Source organism: Engraulis encrasicolus, chromosome 4, assembly GCF_034702125.1.
Source record: "Engraulis encrasicolus isolate BLACKSEA-1 chromosome 4, IST_EnEncr_1.0, whole genome shotgun sequence".
NCBI classification, from domain to species: Eukaryota; Metazoa; Chordata; class Actinopteri; order Clupeiformes; family Engraulidae; genus Engraulis; species Engraulis encrasicolus.
The window spans coordinates 6462814-6476128 of record NC_085860.1 but is presented as its reverse complement, the minus strand read 5'-3'; the positions used below and the strand labels follow the sequence as shown (position 1 = coordinate 6476128).

At 44.3% G+C, this 13315-nt stretch overlaps 1 protein-coding gene across 1 annotated transcript in view; it reads right to left on the bottom strand.

Annotated features, from left to right (window-relative positions):
• pdhx (pyruvate dehydrogenase complex component X) overlaps positions 1-12867 on the bottom strand; it is a 72987-nt gene extending 60120 nt beyond the window's left edge. Inside the window, exons 1-3 of the mRNA XM_063196593.1 lie at positions 12693-12867; positions 8184-8267; positions 622-722 (exon numbers count right to left, since the gene is read on the bottom strand). Coding sequence (XP_063052663.1) covers positions 622-722; positions 8184-8267; positions 12693-12828 — 321 coding nt within the window. The 5' untranslated portion in view covers positions 12829-12867. The remainder of the gene's footprint in view (positions 1-621; positions 723-8183; positions 8268-12692) is intronic.
• Positions 12868-13315: the final 448 nt, after the last annotated feature.

The window sequence follows — 13315 nt, the reverse complement described above, 5'->3', positions numbered from 1 at the left end:
CACATAAACATTTAGCATCCCAACAGAAGGGGCTGTAGGGGAAGACAATGCATCATGGCCAATCTGTGCTACTAGTTTACACTAGTTTTGTGAAAAAGAAGACAAGAGACGGATGCTACACTTCCTGAAAAGCTGAGGGGGAAAAAAGAAAACACAGGAGGACTGCCGGGAGGAAAATAGAAAACAAACATTGCATTTCCACTCCAAGGATGTTGAGCTGTCTTTGCTCTGTGCAGGGAGACGGAAGGAGCAGAAGATGCTGTCTGCCAGCACAAACACAGAGGGAGGAAATATACAAAATAAGAAAGAAAGTTCCTGCCACACTCGAGAATCTGTTGTGTTTTGGGAAATTCAGGCTGTCAGTGATCTGGCACTGTAAAACGAATCTTGCTAGGATTGGGCTCTATCAGGACACATTCAACATATCCTGGCAGATAAATGTCACTGGACGAGACTGCCAACGGCGCTACATTAACATTTTGTTTCAGGTCTTGATCAGCCTTACTTCATCAAAAGCAAGCTTAAAAAAACACTTCAATTGTCGATAAAGTCTGGAATTTAAAACAGACTGTGCACTGATGTACTGTGTGTAGCAAGGCAGTTGGACAGCTATCCACTTACCAGAATCTTGGCCATGACCCCGTCATCGTTGGAGTCCAGGGTGACCACGGCTTTGTCCGTCTCGATCTCGCACAAGGCATCCCCTGCTGCCACTGGTTCACCTGGTTGGACGCACACACACACACCACAAAACACGCACACACACACCACAAAACACGCACACACACACACCACAAAACACAAACACGCACATGCGCAATTAAGAATATCTGCCTATCTCTGGACATTAGACAATTTTTTTTTTCCCGAACAAGCCGAGATAGACGGTTGCAAGGGAAAAAACAAATAAGACATCCTTTTGCCAGGGAACATAATAGATTAGAATGTAAAGTTATGTCACACCTACTATATGACATGTTCTATCTACTGCTACACATGTATCATGGCACCGCATGCCAACCATCATATTTGATGAAGAGGAGAAGATAAATAAAACGACTGCCAAATGTAGCAGTGTGCTGCACAACCGGTAAGATGCAGGTTAGACTGGGAATACATTAGCATCTCATTGGTCATGGGAAAGTGCAGCAAATGAGATAATCTCTGAACTCTCTCATCACACAAAAGCCAACAGATCAAAGAAGATACAAGGGAGGGAGGGAATTTGGGGGGGTTCGAGAGCGATCCAGAGAAAGCAGAAGGTCTTGATTTAATGTAGCCTACAGTCTATAAACCTTGCAGTCTGTAAACATGCAATGTATTAGGTTAATATGCGAAGTGTAAGGTCTTTTGCTGCTCCAAGTTCAAGGGGTTGTGGTGCGTGTGGGGAGAAGGTGCAGGGGAAGGGCCAGTGAAGTTAAAGTCCATATGCCTCTGTGAATAGATGGGATTTAAGGTGCTTCTTGAACGCAGCCAGTGTTGGGGCCTGGCATATATTGGGAGGTAGATTGTTCCAGAGCGTGGGGGCAGCAACACAAAAAGCTCCAACAGTACGGTAGTAAACCAGTACAGTAGGAAACCAGATTAGGTTAACCTTGAGGTAAATGGTGAATCATCCAATAGAAAAGCCTTGAGTCCTCAACAAAATGAGGTCTGTGGGTCATCTATTAGCAGGTTAAATCATTTTAACAATCAATCTTAATAATCAATTCTTGAAGGTTAGCCAGGTTTATCACATAACCATACCCCTCTGATGTTTTCTCTCACCGTCCAAAATCCTCCACACCTGTATCCATTTCAGGAACCCCACCAGTCAATAACCATCTTAGGGAAACCAGCAACCAGGCAGCCACCCATGGACACACAAAAACTGCCAGTTGGATATCGCTTAACATGGAACTGGAGCATTATACAGCTTGAGCAACAGCGCCCCCTTGCCTTGGCATACATGTATTGCATAAAGTAAAGCAGCCGGTGAAGAGCAGAGGGAAGAGATGGGAGATGAAGAGGATGAGACAGAAAGAAAGAGCAAACAAGAAAGAAAGACCGGAAAAGAAAGAGTGAACAAAGATGAATAGAAAAAGATTGCTCCGCCAGAGACACCCAGCAAGGGGGGGATTTGAGGCCTCAATTTGGGTCTTCAGTCACCCCATGGTGCTGGGGGTGTGGTGCTTGCAGGAGAGGCGCAAATATATGGTTGTGCAGACCGTTATGTCAGCATGGGGGAGGACAAGCTCACAAACAGCGGTGAGAGCGTAAAGACAATAAGACCTCTATTTTTCTGTCTCCGTTTCTCCGTCTCTTTGTCTGCCTCTCCCTGTAGCTCTCTGAACACAGCGCGAGGAACCCTTATCTGTAGGCACAGCAGGTGACAAGTCACAGTCACCGACTGTCACCTCTCCATGTGACGTGGGTGGGAATTAAGGGCTGTTGCCTAATGGGCTCCATCTAGTCCCAACACAGCGAGGGAGGGATAGACCAGCCAAAGACAACAAACACCCCCTCCCTTCCATATGGGGAAGATATCCCAAGAGAGGACAAGACATGGTTTATAAACATGTATGCAAACATGAGCATCACATGTAACAGCAAAAAGAATAAATACTAGGTAGGCTTTGTGTACAAATAAAGGTAAGGTAAGGTAAGGTAAGGTAAGGTAAGGTAAGGTAAGGTAAGGTAAGGTAAGGTAAGGTAAGGTAAGGTAAGGTAAGGTAAGGTAAGGTAAGGTAACTTTATTGATATCCGAAGGTAGATTTGTTTGCAGGTAAAAAAAGTAGAGGCTTGCAACAACACCACACAGTGCAGTGAGCCTCTACTTTTTTTTTTTACCTACAAATCTACCTTCGGGTATCAATAAAGTTACCTTACCTTACCTTTATTTGTAAGCAAAGTCTACCAAGTATTTATTCTTAGGGTAATATTCAAGGGTAAGTACCCCCCCCCCCCCCCCCCCCCCCCCCACCCCCACCCCCCCCCCCCCCCCCCCCCCCCACACACACACACACACACACACACACACACTCTACTACACACATAACCCAATGACGCAGTCTTCTGCGTGATGCTGTTGTCCTGGCTGTTGATTTCCCCGAGGGGCACACATGCATTAAGGCTACCCTACCCCCCCTCCTGCTTCCATGAAGGCCAGCAGATCCCCTGACTACACTACTACACTAGACATTGGGTCAGCACATGAGCAAGAGCAGCAAAGCAGCTGACCCCCCAGGTCTAGTAAGAGAGATTGGGGAGAGTATTGGTATAGCAATCCCTTCTTTATAATGTGGCGGTGGATTGGGGTAATGGCTTTGCACCCCCTCCCTAGACCGACCTCCATTCTGGGCTCTATCAGGGCAGACTGGGACAAGGGTGGAGAGAGGAGAGCCCAGAGTCAGCCTTTAATCTGTCTCGGTGTAACACCAATGGGAAGATATCTGTTACCACTCCCCCTTTTGCATTGGAGCAATTGGAAAACGATGTGAGGGCGGTGTGTGTGTGAATCGGTGTGTGCCTGAGAGAGAAAGAGAAAGAGAAAGAGAAAGAGACAGACAGACAGACAGACAGACAGACAGACAGACAGACAGACAGACAGAGAGAGAGCGAGCGCAAGAGGAGAATGGAGTAGGAAGAGGGAGGGGAATATTGAGAAAATGTGGTCTCTGCACTGCCTTAGGATAGACATTTCACATGTCGACATGCACTGGTTGGTATCTGCCAGGAGACTTGCTTTAATGTCCGCTGTGACCAGTGTGTAAATGTGCATGTGTGCGTGCGTGTGCATGTGTGTTGCGAGATTAAAAACCGAAATCACAGCAGGCTGCTGCGGAGCCCAAGCTGTGACCCCGGAGGTCACAATCCCCATCATCCATTGCCTGTAATGAAACTTCAGACGGCCGACACACACACACGCACGAGCACACACACACCATCGCGCGCACACACTCGCGCGCACACACTCGCGCGCACACACTCGCGCACACACACTCGCGCACACACACTCGCGCACACACACTCGCGCACACACACTCGCACACACACACTCGCACACACACACTCGCACACACACACTCGCGCACACACACTCGCACACACACACTCGCGCACACACACTCGCACACACACACACACACTCGCACACGCACCTCCCCCATCCCATCTTCAGAACAGCACCCCTCCAAAAACTAATCAACAAGACTTTATGAGAAAACATACAACCCCTCCTACTTGATCCCTCACACTCAATTTTAACCCCCCCTTGTAGCTAGCTCTCTCCTTCTCTCTTGGTTTTCTGGAGTGGGATGCATTATAAACTAGCAGGCCCAATGAACAAAACAACATGTCTATCAACAGCACTTGGGGACAGGATGAGAAGGATGGCATCCCCGCCCCCGAAAACAAAAATAATTCCTCTCCTAAAACCGGCATCCTCCGCTCCAAATGAAAAAGTCCACCACTGCCACGGTTTGATTTCATAACTTGACCAGCATACTGCCTTTTCCAGGTCACTATTCGAAAATAATTGCAAATTTATATCTCAAACATCTTTTTAAGTCATACCCCTGGTAGAGTCTCATCAAGTGAATAAGCAATACTGCACCGATTAACAGGTGCCCAACATTATTTATTAATTTAATTTTTAAAGCAAAATGTGGGGACACTTAGATCCTTTATGGAATTTAGGGAGGCCAAGCTTCCAGCGTACTACTTACAGTGAGTCCAATATGTATTTGATCCCTTGCTGATTTTGTTGGTTTGCCTACTAAAAAAGACATGATCAGTCAATAAATGTTATGATAATATGTATTCTAATATGGAGAGACAGAATATCAAAAAGAAAATCCAGAAATTAACTGAAGAGAATATATATTAATTTATTTCCATTTCATCGAGCAAAATAAGTATTTGATCCCCTGCCAACTGATTACAGTTCCGGGCCCACAGACCATATGGGCACTTCCGATCAACTTGTCATCTGAATTAAAGACACCTGTACATACTAACATGCATAAAAGACACATTGAATCAGCAGAATCAGTCCATAGTATGAGTGAATCAGTCACACTCCAACCTCCAACCATGGGAAAGACCAAAGAGCAGTCAAATGATATCAGGGACACGATTTTAGACCTGAACAAAGATTAAATGGACTGCAAAGCCACAAGAAAGAGACTGGGTATTAATGACCCAGCTGTTGATGCATTTCTTCCAAAATGTGAGGAATACAAAATGACTATCCATCAGCCTGTCAGGGGTTCTATACAAGATTTGACCTTTTGTAGGGATTTGATAATCATGAGAACAGAAAGAAATCACCCTAGAGCTGTACGGGATGAACTAGGCAATGATATCAAAGCTACTGGGACCAAAATCACTGATAAAACTACTGGTAGCACTTAATGCCACAGAGGTTTAAAATCCTGTAGTGCACACATGGTACCTCTACTTCAGAAGGAACCTGCGCAGTCCCACTTGAGGTTTGTCAACAGACATCAGACTGATTTAGGATATGATAAGGAGGTGCTGTAGTCAGATGAAACCAAAATCAAGCTGTTTGGCATTATCACAATGCAATGTGTTTTGAGAAAGAGTACTGCTGTCTATGATCCCAAGAACACCCTCCTCACCATCATGCATGAAAGAGGTATCATTATGGTTTGAGGGTGTTTGTCTGGCTAAGGCACAGGACAACTTCGCATCGTCAATGAATGGATGGAGGGAGACATGTAATGTGCAGTGCAAACGTCCTACCCTCCACCACTACACTGAAGGGTGGGCCATTTTTGGATCTCCCAACATGACAATAATACACAACATAGTCAATGCAACAAAGGAATGGCTCGATAAGAAGCATATTAAAGTCGTGAAGTGGCCTAGACAGTTTCCAAATATTAACCCTATAGTAATTCTATGGAGAGAAGTGAACCTCCCATTTGCCAAGCTACAGCCACAAACTATTAATGTTTTAGAGATAATGTGCAAAGAAAAATGGGCAAAAAATATTTTCTACTATATGCACAAACATTGTCATTAACTAAAAGAAGCATCTAACCTCAGTGCTAGACAACTAGGGCTTTGCCACAAAGCACTTTATCCTCTTTAGCTAGAGGGGTCAAATACTTATTGGCCTAAATTAAATACAAATTAATTAAAATATATTATTTTAAGTTATTTTCTGGAATTTCTTTTTGATATTCTGTCTCTCCATGTTTGAATACATATTATCATACATTTATAGACTGATCATGTCTTTATTAGTGGGCAAACCGGCAAAATCAGCAAGGGATCAAATACATATTGGACTCACTGTACCTCAGGGAACGCCACTAGTATTCTTATTCAGAATGCATTGGAGTCCTGTGCGCTACTACAGGCTATAGACCCTATGTCAGCGCCATAACAGAGTGATCCATCATATCCAAGCAGAATAAATCCATTTAACGAAAGCACCTACCATGGCTCCCTACTGTCCCATGTTTCATTACAGTAACTGGCTGAGAGACATCTTCTCTTTATTCTCTCTCTCTCCATGCATTCACTCTGCTGAGGCATGGTGCTCAATAGAGATGGTGTTAAAGTGCTGATGGATGAGGATTTGCCTCACCTGCCATGTTCTCAATGTATGTGTAGTGTGTGTGTGCGTACAGTGTCAAAATGCAATGGGTATACTGTATGTGTGCCTGTCCATTGCTGACAGCTCACTCAAAGCGGTTCAGATATTCTCACCGCTGTTGTGCGAGTCGTTAATCAGCAGCACTAGCCCTCCATCACACAATGAATGTACTGTTGCCTAGCGCTTGAAACAAAGATGGCCGCTAACCCAGCTAACAAGCAGGACCCTCGTGTGTGCCAAAGGCACCATCATGACCTACACCTAAGTAGAGCTAGTGGAGCTGCCTGCTAATCAAGCTAACAAGCAGCCCCTGGCCTAGCCAACAAGCATCGTCCATCCCTTTATCATGCGCCCTACATAGCAGCGCTAGCCTAGTGCTAATCAACCTCAAGCAGGTTCACACACTCCAGCTGAAGTGTGACCTACCTAGATTGCTGCTAATGAAGCCAACAGGCATCTTCGACCACTTCATTACGCACCATCCTGTATCTCTGAGGTGCGGACCTGGCAGGGTTACTTATCCACACAGCAGCACGGGCTGAAATGGTACTCCGGTTGTGGCAGGGAAGGGAGAGGGGAGGTGGTGACTGCTGAGGAGCTGGTGCGCGGCGCTAACTACCGGAGGGGTTTGAGGTGGCCTTTAGACAGCCTGCCTGTGTTCTGAAACCTATGTTTACCCCCTAATGTGCAGCACCACACCCCATTAGTTTTCTGCTGATGCAGAGTGAAGTGCAGGGAGCCCTCGGGCAGGCACAACATAAGGATGGAGCTATACTTTGACCTCCCCATTCAATTCAACACAACACACCTCAAAACCAAAAGACTTGCATAGTGTACCTCTCTTCCTTTCCAATCATCAAGAATTTTTTTTAAAAAAAAATCATAAACCAAGGCCCTTAACACAGGGTGTGACAAAAGGGTGGGACAAGAGGGTGGGACAGGAGTCTTATACAGAACTGTCGACCGTTGAAATAAACAAACAAATAGTGTGGGGTACAAATGAAAAGATGTGGACCATTTCAAGCGAACTAATTTGCTTTCTTTAAAGCTGTTTTCTGTAAGTTTTCTTGTTGACACATGCAATGGGATTTTGGATGCTTATGAATTATCAGAACACCCGAAGTTGAAAGCCACACAATCTGCAGTAGCTTAATCCACATAATTCCCCATTTTAGCCATTTAATAAATAAGTAATCAACTTCCTATTCCATCTTCCAAAATACCAGCGCAGTTGAGTGATTGGGCAGCTTCCCACACCCCCACATGCGTTTAGTGAAGCTAACCAAGGGAGCACTGATTTTTTTTATTTTTTTTTTTGGCAGGAGTTGAAAAACTTACCTTTTATCCCTAATGGGCTAGATCATGTACTACTTTCAGAATCCCATGGCAGTTCAAGGTAATTTGGCTAAAACAAGTTGCAGCCCTCCACTTTAATGTGAATGGGTTTTAGCGGAGACAGGACATGTGAAGTGTGAGAGAAGGAGAACTAGCAGATACACAACAAGAGACACTAGTGCTCATTATTAGGCAACGCTAACCATCTCAGCCCCAGAGTGTATGCGTATCTCTGGCTCACCTTCCTTTTTCAGCCATTTGACGATGTTGCCCTCCTCCATGGTGGGCGACAGGGCCGGCATCTGCACCTTCACTGGGGCGACCCCTGCAGGTGGAAAGAGGTAGCACAGCGTTAAAATGGCACACAGACCAGGGGAAATTCATGGCATTCACCAATGCAAGTGGGAGAAATGATGCCAGAAAGAGGTAAGCTTACGGTTACACAGTAACACTAAGACAAAACAAATTCAGACAATTTATTGTCTTATATTATAAGTGTGAAGATATATGGTAGAATTAATGGTAGGACAACGGCCAACGAGTGAAAGTGCTTTTAGGACGATATAAAGAGTAGACGGCAGAATCAGATATAGAGAAGACTGAATTCAGAAGTTTGAGATACAAATGTAAGAGTTATGACAAAGTGGGGGAATTGAGGGATAGACAGAGATTGTAAATATTCAAGTCAAAAGAGAAAGAATAAATGTGAGACAGAGAGGGAGCGAGAGCGAGAGCGAGAGAAAGAGAGACAGACAGACAGACAGCAGCTATTTTTGCTCGTGCCAGTCATCATCAAAGGTATTAGACCCTGTGGACGTCTGGATGAGCCTGTTGCCATGGACACTGTAGAGAACTGCTAGCATACAGTACAGCTGGCCCCTCAGAGCTGGGCATTCATCAGCTGCCTGCACACCATCTTCACTCTACGACACACACACCTTGCCCTCTCTCTCTCTCTCTCTCTCTATCAAACACACACACACACACACACACACTAAGTGGATAGATGAATAGCATTTAGCACATGCACTCACACACACACACACACACACTGCAGATGTCTATTCATACCACAAACACACACACTTGGGTGGGAGGTGTGACGCCTTGTTTTTTCGTAACATTGGTTAAAAACCTACAAAACTGTTGTTTTGGTATATTATGTTTCATATTAGTCTTAGATGAGAAGAAACATTTTTGTTAAGATTTATGTAAAGGTTTATGTCAAATATCCTGCGGTGTGACTGTAACATTAATGAATCCTGGAATATAATATATATATAAATTAACCAACAGCATTTTGAATAATGTATGAAGCATTTGGCATGATTGCATAAATATTAACTTGAAATTAAGATATGTAAATGTGAAAAAAAATCAAGCCAGTAATATGAACTATAAGTTCCATTTCGTATCACAAATTGCGTCCTGTGGGGTGACACGTATGTCCATGTTGGTGAACGGGCAGCTGCAAGGCCAACTACAAGGGTCTTAAAGACAGGCTCCTAACCAGTCAGTACCTCAGCTATTGGAGAGTGGTCTGGAAGTTTAAGGTGACTCCTCACCTCTTAATATGTCTACATATTGCAATGTTTCTGCACGCAATGCTTAGGTCCATTTTATGGTGTCCTGTGGTGTGACTGCTCTTATAGAAGTAGATTTTTTTTTTTTTTATAAATGAAAACACATATTAAGATTAAACACAATATCATTATCTAGTTAGCATGATCTCAGAGGTCAGTCATACAAAAGGATTAAAATGGCCACAATGCAGTGAATTTCCTGTGGTGTGACTTCATGTCATGCGGTGTGACATGCTTATGCAATGTGTTACTCAATCCTTACTCTTTTTTCATGTATCATGCAAGGATATAAGGATACCAGGAGATTTATTTGTCACATTCACACAATTATTACAAGTAATACAGTGAAACCATGCAGTGAAATCACAGTAATCTGCCTGTACAATGCATAGGCGTGTGTGGGTGGGGGTGCGGGTGGGTAGTAATGTGTGTGTGGGGGGTGGGGATTAAAGGAACAGTACAAAGAGCATGGGGGATATGTTTGTGCAGAATATTAATACTTTTCTTGTATCTTACAGAAATGTCACACCAAGGATGTCACACCGCAGGCCACATTTTCCCAAAAATGGCAAAAATTAGGCGCAATTCCACGGACCACTATGAGCTTTATTATTTTCATTGTTTTTCCAAATTTTCCCATCGTTTTTTTTCAGGAATTGGAAAAACTTTTTTTTTTACGTTACGCCCTTAAAACGTCAACCACCCACATACTAAATAGATGGCGAGGAGACACACACACACACACACACACACACACACACACACACACACACACACACACACACACACACACACACACACACACACACACACACACACACACACACACACACACACACACACACACACACTAGATGGAGGAAACTTTGAGCACACGCACACACACACACACACCAACTGAATAGGGACACAAACAAGCACATGCACGCACGCATGCACACACGCACGCAGGCACGCACACACACACTAACTAACTGAATAGATGGAGAGGTCGTCTTGAACACACGCACACACTCTCTATGCTGGATAGCACAGCAGGGTCGGGGGCCCTCCGCTCCGGACCACCATGGCACTGCCGGGCTTGGGCCGCCTGGGCCTCCGGGGGCTGCCTTGGTAACCGGATGTGCGTGGGGGGTGGCAAGGGGGAACAGGGGTCGATTTGGGGTCAACCTGCTATGTCCAGTGCGAGGGGGTACACGGTCAACTGGGCCCTGGCCAGTGCTGAGTGTGTGGGGCCGGAGAGCTCTGACAGAGAACAGCAATGTGTTTTGGGCATCGATGAGTTTGATGAGTCTTTGACTGTGTGCATACAGATGAGCCTAAATGGAACATATGATCTGAGTGTCCACTAGGGCTGTAACGGTATTGTATTGAACGGAGAAATCGCAATGCACAGTCACAATAATGTATCGCGATACAAGAGGCAGCATCGTGGTGCACCCTTTCAAAGTTTTGTTACCCATCAGTCCAGAAAACAACCACATGATATGAAGTGATAGTGCTTCCAGGCCTCATACCATCATCATTATTCTATTTAACTTTTTTAAATCAGTAGCCTCTTGTAACCTATTATTTCTACCTATAAATCTATCATAGGTTTTATTAATAATCTTATTTTATAATGCTGGCAAATGTGAAATTGTGGGGTGTATCGAACCGTAGGTCAAGAATCGTGATATGATACGAATCATGGGTTGAGTGTATCGTTACAGCACTAGAGTCCGCGTGTAAGAATTTTTTCAGATTTGTGCATGCAGCTGCGTGCGTGTGTGTGCACAATTGCATGTCTTAGTGAGTGAATATCTGCATGTGGTTTTCTGTCTGTGCTTGTGCAAATGTTTGTGTGTTACAAAAGAACCATTGCACAATGTCTTCATGACTGCGTTCTTTTTAACTTTATTAGTGAGCCAATGTCTAACTGGAGGGCAGGGCTATAGATATAATTCACCATTTAATTCACGATGAAGATTGCAAGAAGTATCTCCCCATTTCTCAAAGTAGCCTATTTGATGACATTTGAAGCATTTAAAATGTGGGGAACCAATCATTTCTTTTTCGCAGGCTCTGCGTTTTTGTGACAATGCTGCCGCCTGGCGAAAAACAGGGGACATTGACTTAATGCATAAATGCAACATCTACATTATTTCATGTAATACTTAAAGGCCCCTCGCAATTAAGCTAAGCTGGGAAGCCTGATGATGCGAGCCTTTCCTTCATAAAAAAATAATGGCGCAACGATGCATCATTATTCAATAACATCACGAAAAAACCCGCAAAAAGCATCACTGTTTCTACTACAGATTAGAGACTACTGTATTCTAAGAACAGGACAGGCAGGGTATCGTGTCATTTCTGCAGCATGTAACCAGACCGCAGGCTGATAACCTCCTTTCCTCATAGTTTTCTGAATCCGCTTGTCAGACAGCCACAGCTGTCACATCAGAGAGGAGAGGACACTGGCTGTACACCATAGTTCTAAATACCGTAACCTTAGGCATTATGATAAGCACGTCGTCCTACACGGCCATCGACGACATGGCATCGTCATACACCAAACACACAAGCTCCGAGTTCTGTCACCTCATTTCCAAAGATAACACTATAGCAGATAGTATCTGCTATCTGCTATTGTATTTGAAGACTTCGTGGTAAGTTAATTTGATAAGTCAGAGGGTTAGCAGCCCCGTAGTTGAACACCTTCTTCAATCCACCTGCCTCGGATGTCAACTCGGCTCTCAGCAGCAGCACTAGCTACCTCTCGTACTTTATACAACAAACCAGCATAGAGCACCACCCAAGGAGATGAATACGCCGTAAAGCGTCCCTGTTGTCACAGAAACCCCAAGGACGAATTGATGAGACACAACTTGCTGCATTTGTCTGCTTGTTAGCTGATGTGGTTGAGATGACCTCAGTTGACTTGTATCGTAACACGCAAGCAGCTGCCAAGAGCATTACAATGATATCTACAGATGAAACTGGGGATACAATGAAGAGATCGGTGCCCAACTACTGCCAGCAAAATCTTGTGGAAAACAATAATGTCACAACATTACAACATGTAACGTTACGAAAAGGTTAACTAAGATAACCAGTGGGTGAATTTGACAGCTAGCCAGGTTAGCAACACAAGCAGCAATGTCAGTGATTTGTATCTCAATACTTACCAAAGAAAGATGGAGACTGAAATAAGCTCCTGACTTGTTCCCGAAATGTATGTGTTTGGAACGGACATTTTTTAAGTTTTATTAATCTCAACCCGCTTAAAATTCCTTGACGCCCCAGCCGCAAGGAGGCCGCCATGTTTGTGTCCTGGCGTGCTGAGGGGATGCCCGAATGCCTGCCTGAACGGAAATGTGTGTACACATTCTCAACTAGATTAAACTGTGTATTTGTCACGGCGATACATGAACTTAATGCATGTATCTCGGAAATTCGCATTCGCGATCCAAAAGGTAATTATCACCAACCACATTTAATTTCCACGGCAGTAGGCCTGCATAGGTTTGGATGCTTTGATTTCAGGTGAATTGCACCGCGAAAATAGCACGCATTGCTGCCATCTGGTGGACAAAACACATATTGTTGTTGAAAAGTCTGCTGAAATTATTCTGAGCGTCCTTAGTTTGTGATGAAAGTTGTGAAAGAACTACGTTAGACCTGCATGTCAGTGATTGCAATTTCATTGTACAGGAAGAACACAGCGCGTGATTTACAATATGAAGCCATCAGGTAACAGCTATGTTTAGGCTTGCTTCTTTGCAGTCTGTCAGACGCCTACTGAGCAACC